General features: G+C 40.7%; 1 protein-coding gene across 3 annotated transcripts in view; it reads right to left on the bottom strand.

Moving 5' to 3' along the window:
* The window catches only part of LOC122861919 (glutamate receptor ionotropic, NMDA 3B-like), a 103,129-nt gene that overhangs the window by 53,860 nt on the left and 23,859 nt on the right, over positions 1-25,410 (bottom strand). Inside the window, exon 1 of one of the 3 annotated variants that reach the window (XM_044166993.1) lies at positions 14,136-14,982. The exons of the other annotated variants lie outside the window; for them this stretch is intronic. Coding sequence (XP_044022928.1) covers positions 14,136-14,687 — 552 coding nt within the window. The 5' untranslated portion in view covers positions 14,688-14,982. Of the gene's footprint in view, positions 1-14,135; positions 14,983-25,410 lie in introns of those variants that run through there. 3 annotated transcript variants of the gene reach the window in all.

The following is a 25,410-nucleotide window of genomic DNA, read 5'->3' as shown; positions in this document are numbered from 1 at the left end:
GAGTCATAAGCTTTGCTTTGTTTCTGCCAAAAAACCAACAAACCAAAACAAAACAAAACAAAAAAAAAAAATCACACCATAACTGGATAACTACGTACACCAGTGGCCGGATGAGAGGAAGTCCCGAGACTCCCAGTTGATTTACATGTAAAACCCAACTGTTTAATGTAACAAAAATTCGAAGCATGAAATTATAATTTTCTCGCTTCATCTCTCATGGAAAATGTATCCTAGTTTTTACTGCCAGCAGGAGAATTGTGGGATGAGTATTCAACATTTAAGCTAGCTAGTCCCAGAGTAATAAATTTATAATGCGTTATATAACCTTGGCACAACAACACTGTTTAATAATGATTTAAGTATTTTGGCAACTTCAAGCCTGCAATAGATTTATATTTATCGATTGCTAATGATATTCCAGCACAGTGGCCTGGTCGTCCTTTTGGACATAGGCAAAGGTATGAATTTTATTCCCTTGTAAAGGACATTTCTCTACATACAAAGAGTGCAACAAGGCTGAAAAACTTTAGTTTTATACTTTCCTCATAAACCTCTGCATTGAAAAGGGTGGGAAAAATATTTTTAGACTGTGTTGAATGCCTTTTCTTGATGTAGACAGCTGGGTGAAGAAAGGCAACACAAAGTGCTTCTCCCCAAAGCAACGTGGGTGATACTAAAAGTGCCGCAGTTTCTTTCTATGGTTCTAATGTCTGTTACATTATCATATGCTGTATGGCAACCATCTCGAATAAAAATCCACTCCTCTGTGGCATCTCAACCAAAATTGAGATATTTCTTTCCTAGTCCAATTTTATACCTGACAAATCTCTCTCAGTGAGCAGCCTGAAAAAGAGATCTTCATCCAACCATTTTGCCCAGCTGTCCTGCCTGAAAAGGATCTTTCTGCCAAACCATTCCACCTGAATGCCTCAAGGCCAGTTCATTCTGACAGTGTGTCATGGCTGAAACAAATATAAACAGCCTGCTTCTAGCAAAAACTCAACCTGGCATGCCCTCATGTTAGTCCACTCTACTACTCATAAACAAAACAAAAAACAAACATTGCCACCCAGCTGTTTTACCTAACAAATTATATGCTTGTCCATTTCCTTTTCCTCAATTAAAATATCTTCCACTCAGTTTGTCTTTCGCCTGAGGTATTTCAGAACTTACTGCTTCTGTTTCCTGCTGCAACTGCCTCTTCACAACACCAGAAACACAGCATCCGTGTTTCTCATCCAATATTGTATCAACAACCCAAGAACCCAGCTAAGAACTTAAGTTAGGTAGTTCAATGAGCACGCAGCCTAGACTGGTTGGTATTCAGCCATAAAAGGTATCATGCTCTCCTTTCAGAAAAATGTGATTTTGTTTCATGGCGTTTGTCATTTTATCTGAAAAGATGTCTCTTCTTTCCAATAGTTCAGATCTTGGCCGTAGAATAAATCTCCAAAAGTGTACAAATAGTTTTAAAATAGTTAATTTTACAGTGTTCTTCAGTTCTCCTTAAAAAAAGGCATAGTGAATATGGGATAGATGCAAGATATATGCATGCTACTGACCTGAATTAGACTGAAATATTGCTCCGCTCTCTAGCGTGACTTGGCATGAGATAAGTGTGACAGGGAAGCTGCTTTAGCGCTATCTGGAGGACGGTCTGTCCTCTGTTTGAAGGGCAATGAGTAAGGAAAATTGATCACATCCCGTTTCTCTTTTCTCTATCACTTTTTTACCCTTTATTTCTCTGTCTCTTCTTTTCTTTTTGTCACCTAACCCTTAAGCTCTCATTTATTGTCTCCTTGCCTCATCCACCCATCCATTACCTTCAATCCTCTCCCTTTCAAATCTCTTTTTTCCTCCAACCCCGTGTCTCGTAGCGACTTTCAATTGCTTGTACCATGTCTGTGTGTCTCCTTCCAGCCCATAAATAGTGTTTATGTGTTAGATGTTGTGCATATGAATATTAGATCGTCGTGATGTTTCCCCTGCACCAGCAGTCAGCCTGGGATATCACTCAGAATTTATCTGTTGTTCCGCTCTGCTCTGCTTTATGGAGGCAGCTTGAACACAGAGGTCAATACAGAAAGAGTGGGGGGAGAGAGAGAGAGAGAGAGAGAGAGAGAGAGAGAGAGAGAGAGAGAGAGAGAGAGAGAGAGAGAGAGAGAGAGAGAGAGAGAGAGAGAAACAAGATTTCCCAACAAATGACAACTGCTTCTGTGTATGATGGATGCTCCCGGATACAATCTGACTGAGCGTGCGTATCCATTCATGTGTGGGGTAGATCTGTGACTGTCATATCTGAGAGTGTGTATTTCACTGTGTTTTGCACACCGGTGTGTGTGTGTGTGTGTTTGTGTTGATTGCATCTACAGCAATATGTCTATGTAGAATATGGCATCTACAGGAGATTACAGGTGTGTTACAGGAGGAGTGTGTGTTCCTGCATTGTGCAATGTGCTTTTATCTGCACTGTAAAAAGCCCTTCACTGGTACAGTTCATACTACCTACATTTATAATGTAGTTTTGCTAGAATAAATTAATTCAAAACTCCCTTTGAACACCTGTACTGACAGAACCAGTTTGAACTGGTTTTGCTGGCTGTGAAGTTTCTTTGTTGGAGTCAGTTATACATGCGGTCTCCCAGGAATTATCCTCTATTTAAGAAGTACATAAGTACTCTTATGCAGTGTTTTAATCCAAGTTTTAGCCACGTTGTAGAGGTAAAAATGCATGATGGGCTGCAGGCTAGTCAGAGGTAAAGCAAATGCAGCCATGTGAACACTGTTGATGTCAGCTGAGAGTAATTATATATAGAACTTCAGTTAATGTAGAGTTATACCAGCCAGTTGAGGACTTATTAGGTAACATAGAGTGTAATTCTTCCCAATTTACAGTGCACTCTAATGGTGTACAGTTCGTACCGATATATACGTGCAGGTACAAGGGAACAAGTTGAGAAGTTAGGGAATAATGGAGTAACAATCTGGGAACTTATACTGAAGGTATTTCTTAACTGACACGTACCCATTCTAATATTATGGGTTACAGTATGACCTACTGAACAACGTTGCTGCATTCGCCTTGGACTGACATATGCCCTCAGTCTGAAGTACTAGTTCAAACTTTTCAAACTCCTGAGACTTAAAACACTGAAGCTAAATCAAGTACATTGGCCTAGCTTAGATAATCAAACATGGCTGTTGGCCTGACACGGCTTTTGTACTGTGTACTCAAGTATGTGTATTCATACTGTGTGTTCCAGTATGTGGGGTATAGTGTGGAGCTTAAATTTTAAAAAAATGTTTTAATGGTGTGGCGAGTTCTTTTTGAAGTTCATGGTTTAATGGACTGTGTAATGTGTTTATAAATGAAACATTGAGCTACGCCTTAAAATGGACTTTTCAGAGGTTTGTCATTTTGGAAACTGTGATTACTGGCAACATTCTTGGGACATTTTTAAGTAAGTATTTTCTAACTAAATGGCTAAACTGAATTTTTATTTCTTAAGTATTTTGGAAATTGATATTAAACACATGGGTCAAGTTGCAATTTTTGTGGAGTGAACGACAGGTCTTTTTCTTCTCCATGTTTACCTCTGATTTGGTTTTCAATGTTTACATGTTTAAGTTAATTTGTTTTTTACATTTTCTCTGCTGTGATGCAGGACATTTCTGATATTAACAATAATTAGTTAATGTATTTGATTATTAAAAATGAGAATTGTGTTAATGCTAACCAATTAATCAATGTAGATTTGAAAATGTGAAAATGTTAAAGATTGACTATTAATTAATGCAACAATTTTCACAGCAATTCTCTTAAATTGTACTCAGTTTAAATCAAGTAATTCATCAGTAATTCACTGTGACTTTAATGGTTGTACAACCAACCACAGACACTCAAAACATTTCACAGATATAATATGAGACACAACACTGTTGGAAAGAGACTTTAACAAGTACTGAAAACAATTCACAACCAAGAGACTGATTCTATGAAGAACAGAAATGGAAGAAAACAGGGAACAGACTGAAAGGCAAAGAAGTGGGCCCTGATGGTGGACATGGAGATTGAGGCTCTGAAAAAGAAGCCTCTATGACAGCAGCAGCAGCAGCAAGCCAAAGGCGGACAAGGAGCTCCCCACCCAGCCAAAAGCTGAGACTCTCCGCCAAGAGGTGGAGGATGTCCACGAGGAGCTCCAGTCCCAGGCCTCAACTGGTACAGTGCAGGCAAGAAGGCCACCACAGAACTACTGGAGGGAGGAGCTGAGTCTTAAAAGGCGCCTGCAGGTAACCAACTACCATCTACAGCAGGAAAAAGAAATGAGGTTGATGGTGGAGAATAACAGAGCCATTGACAAGAGCAGGCTCTGGGAGGCGAGGAAGAAACTGCAGGAGGAGCGAAGGTTGAGACTCAAGTATGAAAAGGAGGTGCAGGGGCTTAAAGAAGACATCAAAAATTGGAGTCTGTCCTCCATAGCGCTTCCAGCTGAGCCCCTGGATGAGTCAAAAAAGACAGAGAAAAACAAAGAGGAGATCGAAGAGGAGTTGCAAAGTCTTGTTGCAGCTGAAAACGATCACTTTCAGGCTGACATCCACAAGAGAGAGCTGGAGGAAGCCAGGCTTCAGCTTATGGAGACAGTCTCCAAGGACTTGAAGCTGGCTGAAAGCCAAAAAAGAAGCCCTTGAGCAGGGGATGGAGGGGATGAAGCTGCAGCAGAGAGGAGGTGACTGCTGATCAGCTGGAAGACTTAAAGAGGCACCTGGAGGAACAGACCTTTGGCCTCCAAAGGTCGACGCTCTAGAGAAGGTCCCTGAAACACCAAAGAACCGGTCTGTGTGGAGGCGATTGAAAAAGTGTCACTCCAAAACTCCTCCGCAAAAACAAGAGGAAAGAGAAGGAGAAGCAGGATCAGGAGTGAGACATAAACACACACACACACACACACACACACAGTGTGTAACAGGCCATATGGAAGCCCGGAGGTTCAGTATTTAGTCCTTACAGAAGGAAACCAGCCTGTTTCTGTCTGTCAGTACTTTGCATGTTCTCACCATGTCTACATGGGTTTACCCCAGGCACTCCAGTTTCCTCCCACAAACCACAATAATAAAATATATGCAATAATTGGAAGAAAAACTTCTGTAAATTCTTTAAATATACACGAGAGAAAATACATATAAATACATTGGAAATCAAATATTCTTGCACAAAAGCTTGATATGAAAGTATGATATCTTTTCACACATTTGATTTGTGCAAAGACAAGTGTACAAAAGTATTGCAATTTTGAACAAAGAAAATATGATTATGATGAATCATAAGGTACTTCAAGTGTTGTACTTTTCACTTATTTGACCATATTTTAGTTACTGTGTGGACATATGTGACAGAAATATGCTTATTAGCTTTCTTTCTGAGACTGAAATGAAATTGTTCCACCATGTAACTCGCCATGAGTTGGCCCTTTTTGTTTGTGTACAGATTAAACAAAGGAGATACAACATAATAATAATAACTAAGATTTAGAAGTGTTTGTTGGTGTACTTTTGCACTTTGGACAGAGAAAGGCTAGCTGTTTCACCCTGCTCCCAGGGTGCTAAGCTAAACTAACCACGTCCTGACACCAGCTCTGGATTTAACACACAGACATGAGATTGATATTGATCTTCTCATCTAAATCTTGGAAAGAAAGCAAATACACATATCTCTCAAACTATTAGAGTGTGAAGTGTTTCACTAAAGTCAGAAAGCAGGTAGTGACATTTTGTGGTGTTGGCTCTGTACTCCAGCACATTGGAATTTAAATAAAACACTGAATTGCTCAGCAAGGCTAAGAAATGGTTTCCACAAATATATAAAAAAAATGTTTTTATCCTCCTAAAAAATGGAAAACTACAATAGCCGTAGAAGGCAAATAATTATAGTTTATGCTTCCTTACACAAAAAGTGAGGAGTTTGACTTCAAACAAAGTAATCATATTAAAAATTTGAGGTCTGTGATCCATAGACATCAGCAGACACCTGCTTTCTTCCTTGGTGAGGCTTTGCCAGGCCTTGGTTTGGGGGCTTTTTTAATCTGTTCTTCAGCATGTGAAACACATGCTAAATTGGACTAAGGTCAGATGACTGCCTCAACCAGAATATTCCTCTTTTTGTCCTCCAAAACCTCCCTGGTGTCCCTGTCTATATGTTTAGGATCATTGCCCCAGTGCATTGCCCTAAAAGGCAGCATTTCAACTGGATGGTGATTATTTAATTTCACATCCAACGAGCTGGAGTAGTGCCAAATGGGCGAAATGGCTGCATTTTTACACATGTAACTGATGTAAATGATGTAACGATGTGTGTTTGTGTGTGTACATGAGTGCCACCGGTGCGCTGTTGTGTGTCTCCTTTCAGACAGCTTTTCCTCTGTGGGCAGGTGGTGTTGAAGCCCATCCAGATGGGCTCTAAATCATCCCTGTTTTCTTGCCAACTCCCAACATAAATATCCCAGAAGGAACACAGAAGTTACCTTGGGGTCTACCATCTTTCAATCCCCTGTCTACGCCTCACCCCCCTCTCAGATAACTTCATCTCTGACAGCTTTTCATTCTGGCACATTTTCTCTGTCACCTCTTGATCCCCCTTTTCCTTCTTTTATCTCTTATTAGCTTGCTCACTTACTTTGCTGTCTACTTCTCAGTTTTTTAATCTTTCTTTTATCCTCTCTTAACTTCTCCGAAACAGTCTGTTTAAGCCTGTTTCGTTCTGTATCTCTTTCTCACTCTTTGTCCTTTGTTACTTTAATTTTGTTTTCCCCCTTTCTGGACATTTATCCCACCCTCTCATCTTCACCCTGGGGTGTTTGGCTAACCTGTCGCTTTGGCACTCACTCAACTGTGGCCCACAGCCATCTGTCAGCATCTGTTTAATCTCACATCAGCACATGTCTCTCTCACCTCCTCTCACCTGTCTTGTCTCCTGTCTACCTCTCCCGTCTGCTTGTCTTTCACCTGTGACCTATGGGAGCTTCTATAGGGCCCTATGTGTGTGTTGTCTCCAAGTCTGACCTTATCACTGAAGCCCACCTGGCCTAGATTTCTGGTGTTCTGCCTCAGTTGCCACCAACTGTAACACAATAACACACATTCTCGTGTGTACACACACAAACAGCTGCTGCCAGTCAACAGCATTAGTTCTATGGAAGGGAAAGATGGAAGTAACTTGAGGAGGATGTGGAAAGTTTGAAAGTATATGTCAATTTTCATCTTTGTATATTTTGAATAGTAGAAAGTTCGTATGAGTATAATCTATGTGCAGTGTGTGAAAGCATCATACAGAATGTGTGTGTGTGTGCGCGCGTGTGCATTCACTTATCTGTATGGGTGTGCATGTAGGTGTGAGGTTGTTTTTCAATCACAGATAGCTTGAAGTTATCACTCACTAATCCTCTAATGAACCAGCACAGTTTAGATAAAACTGCCTCCATCAAACTCCTCAATGGAAGAGAAAGCACAAGGCTCCGGCCTCATGTCATCCTTCCCCACATTCCTTCAATACTCTCATCCTATCCCACCCTCCAGCATCCCTTCTTCCATTCCTGTAACATTCGAACAACCCCTTCCTCTGCTGATCCCTTCTTTTAGTTTATAACTTTCTTCCTAGATGATTTCTCCCTTTCCTACTTCCTTGTCTGTCCTTCTCTTGTTCCCCACCTGATTTATCCTTTCTTATTTATTTGATCACTACTCCCCCCCTTCATTCCTTACGTAATTTGCCCCATTATTTCTTCCTTCCTTCTTCCTACTACTGGATTCCTTCCTTTCTTCCTTGATCTCTCATTCCCTCATCTCCTTCTGCCTGATTTTCTCTTCCTTGATCAATCTTTCACTAATTTCTAAGTAACGTCAATGTCCATTTCTTCCTTCCTTCCCTTGTTCTCCAGCTGATCCCTTCCTTCCTTTCTTCCCTCACTCCCTACTGTCTGAACCCACTTCATTCCCCACCTTCTCCACCTTTTTCCTTTCCTGCCTCGATCCCTCCTTCCCTTGTTTTACTACTGCTTTCCAAATCCGTTTCTCCCTCAATCACTCCTTCCCTTGTTTCCTATCTCCTAATTGCCTGATTTCCTTCTTGATTCTTCCTTTCCTTGTTCCCTACCAAGCAAAGGATCATTTCTTCCCATGTGTCCTACTACTGGATTCCTCTGTTTCTTTCTAGATCCCTCCCTCCTGATTTTTCCACTCCCTTTGTTCCCCCTTCCTTCCTCATCCCCTCCTTCCATCATTCCCTACTACTGTGTAGAATTCCTCCTTTCTTTCTCTATCCCTATTTCCTACATTATGCAACTGATTTCTCCCTGTCCTTTCTTGATACTTCATTACCAACTACCAGAATCATCCATTTTTTCCTTGATCTCTCCTTCCCTTGTTCCCTAACACCGTATTCCCCCTTTCCCCCTTGATCCCTCCTTTCAGCATTCCCTACCAACTGATTCCTTCTTTCTTCCTTGATCCCTCATTCCTTGATCCCTACATACCTCCCCCAATCCCTCTATTAACTCTCTATAATGACAACCCCATCTCCCTCTCTAGCCTGATACAAGCAGCCCTTCCTTTCCATACCTATCACTGGTCTGCTTCATTTATTTATTTTTATCTCTGTAGAGAAATATAGTACTGGTGTGGAGTTACTGGAAACATTTGTTTCACCAGAGGCAACAACACAAGCAAAACACAAGCCAAACAGAACACTAACTCAAATGCCATACTGAACAGCTCAAACAGGCCCACAGTACTTTTTGGTAATACATACTCTGCTGTTTCTGCTTTGCTCAATTAATCTGGCTCATTCAAGACTGTGCTGAACTGTCATCATAACACTAATAAAGAAAAAGCTTTGAGCTGTTTGCATTAAGTGGCCTGCTTGTCTCAAACTGTCAGTTTGCCTGCAGCTCTGGCGCGGCACACGTTTTGTCCCTCTCTTTCCACTCATTTATTCCACTGTGGTCGGGGCACAAATCCCCTCATCATCTCAAAGAAAACACTAAAGGCAACACAGCCTTGTAAAGCCTCATTAGGCTTAATAACCTTTAGTGAGCACAAAACAGACACTTTATGTGTGTGTGCATGTGAATCACATACATGCAGGTATACATTTGTGTGGGGCGTGTGCATGTGCTTCTCTGCATATGTGTGTGCGCGTGTGTGTGAGTGAATGTATGTGCAGTGTGTGTGTCCTCTGAGAGCAGGGCTAGCTCAGAGCCACAATGCGTCTTATTCAGCAGGGTCCCTGGATTAAAATGTAATTTCATTCAAAGTCGCAAATTGAGTTTTTTTACTCTACTAATCTTCATTTTACTAAGCAGAATGAGGTATGTCATTAAAAAAAAGTGACTTAATGAAAGAATACAGGATGGATAGATTGCAGAGAGAAAAGTAGTTCCCCACCAGAACGATAAAGGTTTCTCCAAAAATCATAAACAGTAAAAGCTTAATGAATAATACACCACATGACTGTATTTGAGTGTGTATTGTAGTGATTATATTTTAGAGAAAAGGATAATGACAATGACATCAACATTTGCAGTTTAGGTATTCAACTAATACCGTGATTCAGAGGGACTATAGTACAGTAACAAGTGCAAGGGGTTGGAGCAACGGGATCCAACCAAATATGCCATTGTACTAATAATGTGCATACATGTGAAAACAAGGCAGGTAGAAACTAGACTCTGTGAAATCTGAACAAAATGCTCTTCTCTTTTGTAGGTAATATTATAATATAACATTTAATGTGGAAATAATTGAGCTAACTGAACTACAAAGAGGGCATTCAGAATTAGACTAAATGAAATATAGTCATGTACATTGTGCTTTATGGAAGACTTTCAGGGTGTATTTCAATAATACGGGGGGAAAGTGACAGTAACTGAGCTGCAGGAACACAGCTTCCACTGTGAAGTATGACAAATAATGAATTCCCACCATACCACCCCTCTCACCTAATCACATTCAGGAATCAGCAAAACCATTTCCTTCAGCGCTCTCTACTAATACATTTCCGGGAATAGAAATCATGATCCACAAAATAATTCCCTGTGATATTATCAGCGAATCTAGAATTGTTTGGTAAGACCACACTTTAAAAAGGCTGACTGCATTAAAAATGGACTGGGATTGCAAAGATGTTCTTTTTCAATTAAATCTGTTGGCAATTGCGCAACCAAATTATTTTATTCTATAATGACTATGCTACTATTACCAACACACCCTAACATAGTGGTAGAATACCAATTCTAAAATGCAGCTCATTCATTTTTTGGGTTAATTAAGGTTATTTTTTGGGATTTCTTCACTTAAACATCAAATATCCTCAAATTCATTTCTTACCCTCATTCCATGAAAAGCTACTGAAGAACAAACCACCTGCCCAAATATCCATTATGGCCCTGATGGGAATTAGAAGCCCATTTACTTTTTCTTTCCCCTCCTTCTTCTGTCCCTTCTTCCTCTCTCCTCCCCTCTCCTCCCTGCCATAGATGGACGGCAGAGATTTACAGTTAGGGGTCACACAGTGGTTCTAATTAGCTTAAGTACATTGGGAGGAATAAGCACTTCTTTGCTGAGACGCATCACCAAGTCCCACAGCTCTGTCTGACTAAGCACAGAGAGGAGAACGCAGACGGACAACTGACCTCTGTCTGCCTTTCTATCCCTCTGTCTGTCTCCGTCCTTTTTTGTCTCTCTGTATTCGCCGGTGCTGAAATTTTCCCAGTATTCCAACTCAGGAATATTTGGACAATGGAAAATTTGTGAACTAAAAGTACTGCACTCGTCAAGTACATAATGATGACAACCTTTTGGGTGTACTGAAGCCGGAAAATATCATTACAACCTCCAAGAAATGTCACACATGCTGTATGACACCCACACTGTGGCAGCAAGTTCATTTCTTTGTTTTTGTCTTTATATGAAATGTGAAATATTAAGTTAGCTGACAGTAAAGAAAAATAATACTGTGCCAAATACTAATTCATTCTTGAAAGACTGTTTTTTTCTCATGGACATGTTCTTTGACCTTGAGGAAGTCTATTTAGCCTGTCACCTTTTATTTTGTGTGGTAAAACTTGTGTAAAAATTACTTGACAGTTGGAAGGAAGTATAACAAGTGTCTCTTCCTGCATGTGTAAGTTGCTTTCTTTCTGTCTGTGTGTGTGTATGTGTGTGTGTGTCTACCTCTCTCTGATGTCCAGGGAAAGGATCTGTTCACCAGAAAAACATGGGCTCAATTCCCAGTACCCTGCAGAAAAATCTCCACAATTTCAAAAACTCAGGGGAGATGATTCTCCCTCCAAAAACAAATTTAAAAACCCTCCTCTTTTTGGATCAATCTCTGACAGATCCGGCAAATTTTTGGCAGAGGCGTTTGTTTTGGCTCTGCATTTCTCCAGCCCTCCTTCTCCCTCTCAGGAGCACTCCTCCCCCACTGATGCTAAAATGTAAATAGCATTTTTAATTAAAATTATATTTTCTCTTTGTGTATTTTGATATCAGCAGAGAAACCAGTGTACGATTCCCTGTTTGTTCAGGGTAACAATTTGCCTCCTTCGTCACTGCCCTCTCTGTGTGTGTGTTTAAGAACCTGTCCCACCTCCAACCAGCCTCCTTTTATTTCTCACAATGCTCCCCGTCGATGGAGGTGCACCCTGGAGTGTTAGAGAATGCATTACAATCCTTCACTGGCAATATACTGAAATCATACTGTTTTAGGGATGCAGCTAACAATTGTTTATTGTTTTCGATAAAGCAGTTGGGTGTTTTTTATGATCAACTGTTGACTGTGTAAAAGGACTGTGCACAAGTTGCTAAAAATCAGAAAAATATAAAATGTACAACTACATAAAATGAAGAAAAGCAGTAAATCCTTAAATGTGAAGACATGAAAACAAAGTTTGCCAGTTTTGCTTAATAAATGATTAATTTTCTGTTAATCAATTGATTAATTAATCAAGTAATAATTTCAGCACAATACTGTTTACCCAAGCAACAACATACATTGTCACAAGAACAGAAAGGAGATAGCCTTGATATTTTATACCATTTAAGATTCCATGCAAGTTTCTTATACCTATTATATTTTGATTATATTATATTTGATTATATTTGTGGTTCGAAATGGATGATTTATCATTCTCCTAAAGGTCACATTTCCTTGGTCACACACTGTACTCAGTACTGTGACACCTTTAACTGTGTTTCTGTTGATTAATTCTGAGTTTTTGTCCCTAGTCCTATATTTGTCCGTTAGCTATTACTCCTCATTGTAGCTACCCTGCTTTTCTTCTACTGCTTACAAACAAACAGATGTCGCTGCTGCCAGATACCTAAAACACAACACATTCTATGAACCACAAAATACTAGCCTGACACTGAGAAAAAATATATTTCATGAATTTAATACACTGCTGAAGCACTTTTGGCTAGCATTAAAACACAAAAGCTAACCAAAACAGGCATCCATTTATATGAAAATGCTGCTTGACATAATTGCTATAAATACTGAAAAGCTGAGACAGAGAGACACAGAGAAAGAGAGTGATGGTTGTTTCTCTTTTGCCCACTGACTGCTTGGCACTGTTCTGTAGAAGTGAAAGGCCTCCCACAGCTCAAAAAAACCCCTCTCCTCCTTCCAGGGCTCACCCCTCTTCTCTTTCTGCCCTCATCTCTCCTCTCCCTCTTTCCTTCTGCTCTCCCCTGCTTATCACCTTGCATTGCCGACACATTCGTCAAGTGGTGTGACTTCTCATTCATGCAAGCTTTATTGAAATCGAATAAGCAATCCATTGTTGACAAAGAGACGCGACAGGACAAAGATTTCAGACTTAAACTATAGATCTTTCCCTCCCTCCTCTCCTACTTGTCTCCCTCATGCTGCCTCTTAGTTCAGCCTGTGTGTGTGTGTGTGTGTGTGTGTCTCAGTCGAACCTGTGTGAAAGCTGAAAGTCCTCTTTATGTGCACGTGCCTGTCTGTGTGTGTGGTGTCTTGGTCGCCCCTGTGCATGAGTGTGTACATTCAACTGTGTGTGTGTGTGTGACAGAGAGATGCAGTTGGCTTGCTCAGTTGGATAGAGGCGGATATGACTGGAGCTGGAGTGACTGACTGGCAAGCAGCTCGACTGCTGCTGGGAATACTAACATGACACACACTCACACACGTTGATTGCCTTCCTACAAATTTGCACACACATTGAGCAACACACACACATAAACATACATATGTGATCACACACAAATAGCACGAGCTGCAGAACCACACCTCTCCACAGCATCCATCTATCAGTATCTCAACTGTTTGAGTGATTCACTCTGAAAGGTGCCAAAACACAGCCGTCTTCTATCATACATGCGCACACACACACACACACATACACACACACACACACACACACACACACACAAGAAGAGAGCTTTAAGAGAGAAAAAAAAGAATTTCACTTTAAACCTCTGCTGCTGAAGGGCATGAGGGTTCCGTCAAATACCACGGCAGAGCTACCAGATATTAAACATGCATGTGAAGGGCCTGCAGGTTCACCAGCAAAGCTCAGCTGAGATCAATCTGAACATCAGACTTTGCTGGAAGAAGGCATTTAGTGATGCAATTTAAGAATCTGGGACACTGAGTGGTCTTTTAATCTACTATTCCAATCGTCCACATTGTATTTTTGCAATTTCTGCAAATCCTAATACTATTATTCTAGTCATTCTTAAGACTGGGCTTAAGAATAATTGATCGTATTATCCCTGTTACAATTACCTTTGCTAACACTATTCCTTTGCCTTTAGCCAGACTTAAACATCTGGAGAGAAGAGTTTTGCACCAGCTCAGACACCAAAATCCTTGCCACAGGATAATAAATGGGTCAGTCAAAGGTTCACCCTTGAGTGTCAACTCTCTGATAAAAAGGTCCAAATGAAAATATGTTTCACCATGGGCTGCTGCTTATTGAAGAGCAAGGTGTGGAAAGCATAAACACAATAAAATACACCTAAATAATCTTCAGTGTTTGATGTTTTTCTGTTCCTTTAAATATGACTGCTACAGGTGAACAGCACACTGACGCAGAGACACACACAGGATCCATCCATACCTTAGTCACAAGAGGTTCTGTGTCCTCCAGGATGGAAATGAAGGGGATTTCCAGGAAAGACGAGAGGAACTCCACCTGGATCAGTTCCTCCCTGGAGCGGGGGAAGGCGAGCACGGCGGACACCCCCCTGACCACCAGGTCCTGGCAGGCGCTACGGGACAACGACTCCGGATCCCCTCCCGCTGGCGATCGAGCCACCATCTCCAGGCTCAGGTTGTAGGGCAGCAGAGGAGGTGTTTGGGAGGTTGTCGTGGAAGAGTCTGCTCCTCCGCTCTGGTGCCGGAGGCTAGCCAGGGCGCGGTTGAGCGCGTTTTGTATCCGTGCCGGCTGGCGGGTCGGCAAGAGCGCACCGAGGCGCACGGTGTGTCCTATCCGGGCGAGGATGTGGCAAGGCTGTGGGTGCGGGAAGCAGGGCTCGGGGGAGGAGAGGACGGTTAATAAAAGCAGCAGCAGGAGCGGTCGGGCAGAGAGGAAGAGGAGATGAGGTCTCCCGGGGGCGAGGCAGTAGGTCCAGAGTCCAGAGAGAGACACCATGCTGCAGCTCCGACACATAACAGAGGAGGACTGGGCTCTGCTCAGCGGGAGATGGCATAGCTCCCTCTTTCTCCCGGCTCCACCGCTTTTCTCGGACTTAATGGGTCTTTTCTTTCCCCCTTTTTCTTTGTTGATGCGCGCTGTCGACGGTGATTTGTCGGCGTTTTGACGTTTCGCTTCTCACCTCTTCAAAGTTTTTATGTCAACAGTAAAATACGCGCTGTTAGAGGAAAGGAGAGATGAGCGCTCACAGCTTAGAGCGGTCGTCCCGCTTCTGTCAGTTTCTGCTGGAGGAAGGCACACCAGCTGTGAAGTGTGTGTGTGCGTGTGTGTCTCAGTGTATGTGTGTGTGTGTGTGTGTGTGTGCGCGCGCGCGTCCGTCCATGCGCCGGCCAATAATCTAACCTCTCACGGAGCCTGCCTCTTGTTGAATTTTAATGAAAATTCGTCGGGTAACATTTCCTTCCGCTTCTGCGGGTCCCAGAGAGAATTTGCACTCAGTGTTTTCATTCAGAACTGAAACTACAAGCAATCGAATATGTTTCCTTGTATTTATTGTATGAATCTTAAACAGACAATCCAATATAGAAATTACTTTGTTCATTTTGGAAAAGAGTTTTCTCTTGTATGTCTGCATTTTAGTGGAGGATAAACTCACTTATCTCAACATTTTTCCTTAACACTTTACCCTATAGCAGGCAGAAATCTTTGTAAAAACACACACATTTAGACCATAAGTAGTATTAAACTGCTGTAAGTTTCAAAAGATACATTTTTTTAAGACAGAGAATTTGATGCTTTTCTGAAACTGAATCCTGTTATAAATGGTGGCCATTTGTTTTGTGAGGTAATTGGCCACATTTAAGCTTTGCAGCTCTGACCAAGGTGTCGCTGCCAGGTTGGCCAACACAAAGCTAATAGCTTGCTGAAATCTCACTTTTCCTCTTAAATTTATTCCCACTTCCTTCCTGCCATCCTAGTACATTATCTGTTGTGTAACCACATCTTTTCAGCACCACGGACAGCGCCAATGCCATAAAAGAGATATATTGTGCGTGCTAATTTGGCTTCATGCAAGGGACAGCACTCAGTCCTCCCTTCATTCATTCTGCACTCACTTCTCTTTCCCCTGATCTAATTTGCCATCGTTAGAGCAGAATATTCAGTAAATCTCCCAGTGCAATCTGGGCGGTGGTGTGGTTTCGGGGTCCCCACACTCTCTTTTTCTGATAATTCCTTGTTTGTCAGACACCTCTAATGCTTCAAATGTTTATCTCTTTGTTTTTCTGCCTCTGCTTTTCTTTCTTTCTCATTCTCTGCAGTTTTGGCATGGGGTGAAGCTGCAGAGCCATTTCAGTGTGAAGGCTGACGTGAAAAGGTTTCTATGACATACCTGCAGATAGAAGTATCACTGCCTCTCTCTGTCTCCCACACACACACACACACACACACACACACATTCCCGGGAACAACAAGTCATTTCACAGCCTGCTGGGTGACCTGGTGTGATACCAGTGCAGTTTACTGACAAATCTGATACAGTCGGGCAAAAAGTGTTTTCTTACCTGTCCTCCTTCTCATCATGCTCCACTTGCTCCATATAGAGAAAAGATGAAAACCAACACTGTGGGCTTTGTTCTGCTGCAGAAACCAGCAGCATTAAACTTGCATGGATCTTCACACACTCTCCCTCAGGTACCTGTTGAAGCTGGGCAGGACTGAGTACAAACTAAGTGTTTCTAAATGTATTTCTCTCTGTTTATGTTCCAAAATGTGATGATTATTCGGTCAAGTTCATCACAAGGTACCTCATATAAAAAGTGTCTGAATGCACCAAGCTGCTGACACAATTTTCTCTAACCAACAAGTCATATTCTATCCATAAAAAACAGAAAGTTACCATAATCAAATGCAAGCAGAACAGTTTTTCTTCTGCTTCTTTGGTGTCAAATTATATTATTATACAGACGTATCATATTATTTGATGTCAAATTCATTTCACAAACAGAAAATCAAGAGGTCAGATTTCTAGCTCTTATTCTTTTGACTGTATGTCAATAACATTGTAAAAAGGATGATTATATATTATGCTGAATACTGTATACCACTTTAAGTGCAGTAGATTACATAGTTAACGTAATTTTACATAGTAACACACATGACAGGATAAGGGAAAATAATAAGACAGGGTAAGATGAAGGAAGATGCACACCCACATGTAACCGAGCCTGTGCCCAACACACGCCAGGAAGCTAATGTGTTACCAACATGCAGGTCTGCCATTTGTAAATGTTTCATCTTACTTGCTTCAGTTTTGAGGAAACTCAAATCAAATCTTTCCTAGTTAAACACGCAATATCCTTAAAAACATTTTGCACTTAGGAGATTCATGTGAAGAACCATTCATTAGTTTGGAGAAAAATATAAAATGGATTTTTTTGATAAATATAAAAATGTTATAAAAACAGGATGTCCCCTAGTGGTTTGGGGCAAAATGGTGCATCTTACACCTCTGTTTTTCCATGTTCGTCTGATTATTGTTGATGTGTAGAATAAATAAAAGATACACATAGCATGGTCTCTTAAAAATCTAATCATTATATCATGTTTCCATGAAATCAACTCATACTCTGATAATGCTACTAGCTTGTTTGCTTAGAGGAAAACCTATGCTAACTACAAATTTCTACGGAGCCCGGAGTGGCCATAGAGAGTAAAAAAAATATTTCCCACGCTTTGATGAATTCATATGTATATTTGTGAATCAGTATAAAACAGAGCAGTCAATCAAATAGATTTTTCAAAAATAGTTAATCACCGCAACCACGAGGTCCTTGAGCATACAGTCATAAGTGTGCACAAAAAATATTAGGCTGATGGGTCCAGTAGTTCACGAGATTAGTTGTAGACAGATACACACTCGCACACGCACACACACACACACACAACCAAATGCATGATCCCCTCCAGGCGTAAGATAATAGATATCATTAAAGTAGTCTATTTAAATTAACTTGGCCTTTTGAAAACTTTATTTTACTCTGTGTAAATGAGAAATCAATAAAAACAATGCTCTTGATTAGATAGCATTCATTATGTAAAGTATAAAATCTGTAGCTATCTACAAACAAAATTACTCCCAGGGGCAAGATGCCCCTTTACAGTTACTTATTTTTTTTGTATTTGCTACTTTTAATAATATACCAACACATTTCCCCCAAACTGGGTTGGTTTATGCATGATGACACCATACATACTGAAATCACACTCAAACACCTCGTATTTTTTTTTTCAGTAAATATTTAATGATATTAAGGGGTGCATCTTCCCCCATTGCCACTTAAACGTACATACCACTCTAAAAAGAGTTAAGCTTACAGTATAGAGAAAGCAATTCAAATCTAATTAAAAAGAAAAGAATTAACTGTGAAATAAATTATATGCATTGTTAAGTATAGACACAACTCTAGAGGCTGGTAAGTGGCTGCATGATGAACTGAACCACTGGGAGCACTGGGAATAGGTATTTTTCAGCAGTAGGCATAAACACAACTGAAAAAAGGTACACCCAGATTTAGTTTATTTTTGGGCAAGGTGCCTTATTTCCACTTGTTGCTCTTTTGCATGGATATCAAGCCGCGCTCAAGAATAGAATGATTGTACAACTACATTTCAGAAGCACAATACATTCCAGGAGGAGGATGCTTATTAAGGGTCTCAAGTGTGATCGCAAACCCCCTTTGGCACCCAATCACTGCACAGGGAGAGTGATGACTGGGACATGTCCTTAGTTTGTCCCCAAAGGTTGTATACAGGTGTCCCACATGCACACTTTATCTGTATTACTGTTTCCTATTAACAGCTTCGCCCCCATGGGCGTATTTGTTTTGATTATGTACATTGTAAGGGATTAATAGGGAGAATAGGATTAAGCAGGCATCAAAAACCCAATTAAAGTAGCCCTTCATCTTTGCTAGCGGGGTCCATGTCTCTGTTTCACTGTGTGAGATCCCTCCTCCTGTCTACTCATCACCTCCTGCCCTCTGTTTGGTCCGCACATCCTTGTACCTGCCCTCTGTCTTTGCATTGTAAATCTACACACATCCTCTCATACCTATCCATTTCCTTTTAGTTTCCTTACCCAGCTCCACCCTTTTCATCCTGCTGTCACCTTCATCCCTTTTTCCTCTGATCTTTTCCTCCCACTCCCTCACTCTCCCTTTCATATTTTGTCTCTGAGGTAGACAGCAAATTTGCTATTTGCCCCCAAATATATAACCCATGCCATTAAACTACATCAATGATTCATTCCTGAACCAAAACTGTAATTACACTGGTAAAAGACTGCTGGAGAACATAGTGGTTCAGCTGAGGGGTGAGCCAACAACAACTGCCAATTTGAGTAAGGGTGAGTGCTCTTCTGTGAGGGGGAATAGTCTGTGTCTCTGTGTGTGTGTGTGTGTGTGTGTGTGTGTGTGTGTGTGTGTGTGTGTGTGTGTGTGTGTAAATGTAATCCTAAGTAATCTGGCAGTACAAACCCAGGTAGCACAGAGGCTGTTGAAATGCCAGGGAGCTGTGAGTTAGTATTCCTGGCACAGCGCTAAAGGCACTAATATCACCTTTTAGCACAATGCTCACTAACAAGGAGCAAGATAGAAAGACGGGGAGAGAGGGACAGAGAGACGAAATGAAAGAAAAGAAGAAAGACAAATAATCAAATGTAGCAAAGCTGAAAACGGTTGTAGGGAGCAGGAGAAGGTGCATAAGTGAGGAGAAATGGGAATGTTTAGGGAAGATTTGGTGTTGGCGTGTGCTGTGTCTGTAGAGTTGAAACAAATTAACGACAAGAGTTCATTCCTCTCAGTTCCTTTCACCCTCTGCTCCCCCTGATGTACAAAGACACTGGTCTATGGAGAGAGACTTATCTGGAAGCAACAGCAGCACCCTGCATGAGTTTCTGTGTCTTTGTGTGCCAGTATGTGTGTGTCTCTGTTTTTCAAGTGGGTTTGCGTGTGTACTGTATGTGTGTGTCTGTGAGTGTACATGTGTATCGTGTGTGTGGCACACGCTGTGAGGGCTTCTGTGTGTGTGTTCAATTTTGTGCCAAGATTTCCTTGTTTTGTTTTATAGCCACTGCTCATGTAGCACTCAGCGGGTACAAATACTGATATGTTTAAAGACACTCACATTAGTGGTGTTACAAGATCTTTTATAATAATTTTATAATTTTTGTTTTGAAGGCAATTAAAACATATTTGCATGTTATTTTTACATCTAGAGATGACAATAATAGTTTGTCTGTTTGTCACTTGATCCACCACTTTGGTCCAGACTGAAATATCTCAATGACTATTGGATGGATTGTCATGACATTTTGCACAGACACTCATGGTCAACAGAGGATGAAGCCTAATATTTTAATGATCCCCTGACTTTTCCTCTAGCATGGCAGATCAAAGTTTTCATTTATCCAGTAAAATATCTCAACATCTATCTATCTATCTATCTATCTATCTATCTATCTATCTATCTATCTATCTATCTATCAAGGATGAGCATAACATTTTGAAAAATTCTTGGTTTGTTCATGATACCTTTGGTGATCCCTTAACTTTTCATCTAGTGCCACTATCAGGCAACATTTTATTTAAAAGTTTATCCAATACAAATCCACATTTTTGTCCCTAAATGGAAGGTAGGTCCCCATAATGTGACTGTGTGAACACATTTTTGTCCCCACAGCGTGACAATGTATCACTTGGTATTGCCCATGCAATTTCATTTCAAATAGGAGTTGACACCAAATCCAGAATCACAGTTAAGAGAGATGAAAGTAAAACATGCTCCAACAGATTTGGACCATGGGACACTAAAACTTTTCTCTACTGACAATCATAACAAAGAAATGCTCTTAAGTAGTAAATTATTTCACACAAATAGCTTTAAACAATTGAATGTGAGAATGAAATATTCAGAGTAGAATTGGTCAAGGTTGCATTTTAGGGTTTATATTTATGCATTTTTTAAACTGGGTGTCAATATTTTATATGTCACTTGAGAATTGTACAACACTTACACAATGTATGTTTGCACTGACCAGTGTGCTCCCGATCAGTTGTCCCTCTGTTCTTTTCCTGTGTTGCTGGAGAGAACTGTGGCTGATCAGCAAATATAAGTTAAGTTGGTGTCCTTGGACCCTCATAAACAAAACAAAAAACACTCAGATGTAGTTCTATACAAAGAGCTGCTACACAAAGACATTCCACTGCAGAAAATAAACACTCAATAATAAAATGATATATACTAGAAATATACAGTAGGTTGGTATTTTCATGTTTAATTGATTGTCCTCAGTATTGCCACAGAAATATCACTAACCCTAAGCCAGCCTGATATATTGTCATCTACACTGGCACCAGTTTTTCATAACAAAAACATTATCAACAGCACGTCTCATTAGCATCTCGCCTGCAGTAAAAAAAATCATCTTGAGCACTCCTGTGACCACACAAGTGGTTCCGTTTCCATGATTGAATTCACAAACCCATTAAAACCCAAACTGTCAAGGTAAGTTTTGGGAGGAATACATTGTTGTTGTTGCATGAGTAAAGAGGAGAAGGCGAGATGACTAATGGCAGGATAGTAGTAGATTCAGTCAAGGACCATCTGTGGTGGAAAGCTGGACTGATTAATAGTCGAAATAGTCTCCAAACGTGCTGTAGGCAAAACCAGCTCCCAGAAAAACATGCACGCACATATCCCATCTCAGTGAGCCAGTGTGTGTCTTAGCATGTGTGTGTGTGTTTAAACACAGTAAAGCACACTTACACACATCCAAACTAAGCGGCTGAGAAAGGAGACAGATAGTAAGCATGTGTTTTTTCTGTGAGCGTATGCATACAAATGTGTGCTTAAGTGTGTGTTTGTGTCCGCTCCATCACCTCCCTATGAGACATTGTGGACTTGTGCAAGTGACTGAGGTGAAGTGTTAATCAGGTCCTCTGGCAATGTTCCACTGAATATATGTGTATGAAAGAGGGAATATACAGTCAGTACCCGAGTGAGTATGTCTGCGTAGTTCCATGCTTGGACATGACTGCTTAATATGTGCATATTATATTGTACTGTACATAACATTCTCAGAGATTGCGCGTGTGTGTTTGTGTCCATACACACACACACTTGTTGTTTTTGAGGCTCTGTACTGTAGATTACACTGATCTTGTTGAGTAAAAACAACAGTCTCCTTCCAGAGGATTAGAAAGGCCTCATTTGCCTGCAGTTTTGTTTCCTCCAAGGGTCTCAATTGACATTCAGAGAGAAGGGACTCAGCCCTAATTAGGTTGGCTCACACATTCCAAGATTCAACCAATCAATGGTCCGCTAATGGGCTGTCAGTCAAACGACAAGGCCTGGGACAGGTCAGGGTCGCTAGAGGAATGCCTTAATTTCTCAGCAGAATGGGACAAAATAGGCCAGATAGGAGTCCGGCCAATGGGGGCAATTATAGAAAATGATGAGGTCCAATAGTAGGACACGCCGCATAATGAGCAACAGGATGGTGGAGGGGGTTATACTGTGAGCTTTTTAATCATTTTCCCAACGTGGAAGCTTGGGCTTGCCTGCAGCTCTTTTGCTGTGTTTCTTTTTTTTTATGCTCCTTCTCTACTCTTTGATTTTCACAATGTGCTCAGAGTAAGGCCTCAGACGCATTACAAGCTTGTACTAATCATAAGCAACAATGAAACGATGATGTATCGATTGACATCTGCAGATGTTTTGTGTCTTTTATCCTAGCTGATGCATGCGCTTAACACCTGTTGCTGATGTCCACAAAAGACGGAAAACAAACAGATGCTGTTTGTAGTCTGTCCCTAAACAGCTTATTGTGGTTTGTTCTGTAATTTTCACAGAGGAAACAAATTATGTGGAACTGAAAAACTGATGGGAATGCAGAATAACTGTAAACCATGGATAAAAGAATTGAACAAAATGATTGTATAATCTGCATAGAAAGCTATATGTTATTTTGCTTTAAAGCTAAACTTTTTGACAAAGCAGATACAAGTTTTGTGTGATCAGTAATATGACACAGAGATTGTTTGGGCATGAAACTGACATCAAGGCTGTTGACATTTATTGCATTCCTTCTTACATTGTCACAAACTCAGTTTTATTGGCTACTGAAAATTCCCATGGTGACTCCAGTCTTTGACAGTTGCACACCACTGCATTATGAAAAGACTAGCTCAGTTAGAATTAAATGTTTTATTTATGTTTTATGAAAGTGATTATTAATTATTCACTTGCACACAAATGCAATTACAAGACAAATACAGCTGTGACAGTAGGGATTTCACATGTTTTATTCATCCGATCATCCGATTCAGTGAAAAAGTTACGTTACCTGCCCAGTACCAAACGACAAACAGCAACTAGCTGTGACTAGCTGTCTTGGTTGTTAGCAAGTAGCTAATGAACACTGTGCAACATTTACCAGCTAAAGAGACATTTTTACCCTTAGGAGTTGGTGGTGACCAAAACAGAGCTAAAATGAGACCGAATGTTGGAATTAATCAGCTGGCCAGAGGCAGGACTCCAAATAAATGCTAATGTTTCTCCATGTCTGTTGGATGTGTACTGTAAATAGGCTTTAAAGGAGCTGTAAGTGAAATTCACTGCCACTAACTGTCACTGCCACACTAGAGCACCAGCATCTCAGACCAAGACAAATGGGTGCCACAGCACACCAGACTCCATTGAGAAAAACAGAAATTTTACCTCACAGCTCATCGTAAAACAAACTTCATTCAAACTGGACAGAAACTAATTAAAACTCACCAAAACCGTCTTTGTAAGTCTTTCCACTGTTCCAACAATCACCAACTCTGGTTTGGTTGAAATAAATCCTTAATTCATCGCGTTAACTGTCCTCACAGACGAACAGTTTCCCATGAGGGACTCACATGCACTAACATGCACGTGCGGCCGGTGCGGCTGTGTAAAAAAGGCACAGAGAGGCTGCGATAACAACACAGGCAGAGGGGGTGTGACATCATCCTCTGCTCAGGACGCCATTACTCCACTATATCATTATATAGCAAATAGTTGTTGCTATATTAATGTTCAGAATCTCATTTATAGAACCTTTAAACAATTTGCTACAACACATTTAAAGCAGCTATAAGACAAGACGTTTTAGAAATCATACTCACAATCATAAAAATAAAGACTGTGTGCAAGTATGTCATTGGGTCAGATTGACCGAAAACTTTTAGATCATTTTACAGCACATAACCGGAAGAGGCTGAAGCTTAATTAAAGCCTTCAGAGTTTATGTGATGGCAGATGGCAGAATGAATGAAAAGCTTAAGAATCACTTTCAACATATTTATCCTCTTAAGCAACGCTGCTTTACTTCAGTAAATAATGAGGTTTACGGGAAATGTGATCTTAATTTAGAAAAGCACAAGTACTACAGTAACAAGACTAGCAGCATGAGATAAAGTCTATACCAATCCTCTCAACCATGGTTTCATTTGTGTGGGGTAATTACAGTAGGGCTTCAGAATTAATTTCACAATGATATACAATGTTTAACATTTGTTGCTCAGTTCCTCATGCAGCATCCGTAAAATATATAGAATCCAGTCTGAAAATGTTAGTATATATCATTTATCAAACCCTCACCTATTATACCCCGCAATTTTCAAAGTTATTAGTTTGTGATTTTATTCTTTTTGTGAGAGTCCACTTGGTCTTAAATTCCTCAAGTTCAGTCTTTCAAAAAAGTTTGGCTGACTTGAGTTCTTGCCTTATATTTCTCAAGAAGCTTACTTTCATCATGTTCTTCATTTCATCATAACATTCAAGCCTTTGATCCACAATATTTGCACATTTCCATACAATCTTTGTAGATTGATTGAGCTAGTTAAAGTTCAGCTTTAGGACTGTTTCAGTAGAGAATTTGTATCATTGCAATCCAAACAAATATGGAGCAAATTGTCCTTGTGTAAACTAAGTGTGTGTGTGTTTTTTTCATTTCATGCCTGAGGTATGTGGGGGTTAATTACATTTTTTAGTAATTTACACGGTAAAAAGATTAGCCGTACCTTGCAACTGTTTTTCAACTGCAATTTTCTTGGCTGTGGAGAAGTAAATGTGCCCAAATATTTATCTCCAAGATAGAGAATCCCTTGGAACAGCAGTATAGATGCAGCCTACATTAAACATTCCTGGATCAGTTTCTTCACGCTGTGCTGGGGTGAAAAAAGAAATCAGACTGCAGCAGACTGTCATGGTGAGGAAGATGTACATGTTGAGTTCCACAGGTTAATGTTCCCCTGGCTAACAGTGAGCGGTGATAATACGTAAGAGCCGTGCCCATTACTCCCATTGTCGTAGGGGGAGGCTGCACTGTGCTGAGCTGGCAGTGCTAGGTGCAGGGGATTATATTAATATAGGCCACTATGCCTCTCCCCAAGCGTTCACAGCACTTTGCAATGTGTATAATGGGAGAGAAGAAGAAGATGAGGAAGAGGAGGAGGGGTGGGGAGCCCAAGCTCACCTCAGAGCAGGAGCACAGGCCAGCTGGGTAACAATGAGAGGTCCTGTATGAGGCTAATATGAGCTAATCTGTGTCTTTTATGATCTATTCCGATCTAATCAGCCTCTTTCCCCCGTAGGCCATTTGTCATTGCATTAACATGGGACCCGCTAATAAAGTTGACGACAGACAGGC

This window comes from Siniperca chuatsi, linkage group LG15 (assembly GCF_020085105.1).
Source record: "Siniperca chuatsi isolate FFG_IHB_CAS linkage group LG15, ASM2008510v1, whole genome shotgun sequence".
NCBI lineage: Eukaryota > Metazoa > Chordata > Actinopteri > Centrarchiformes > Sinipercidae > Siniperca > Siniperca chuatsi.
This window is presented reverse-complemented; position numbering and strand designations above follow the sequence as displayed.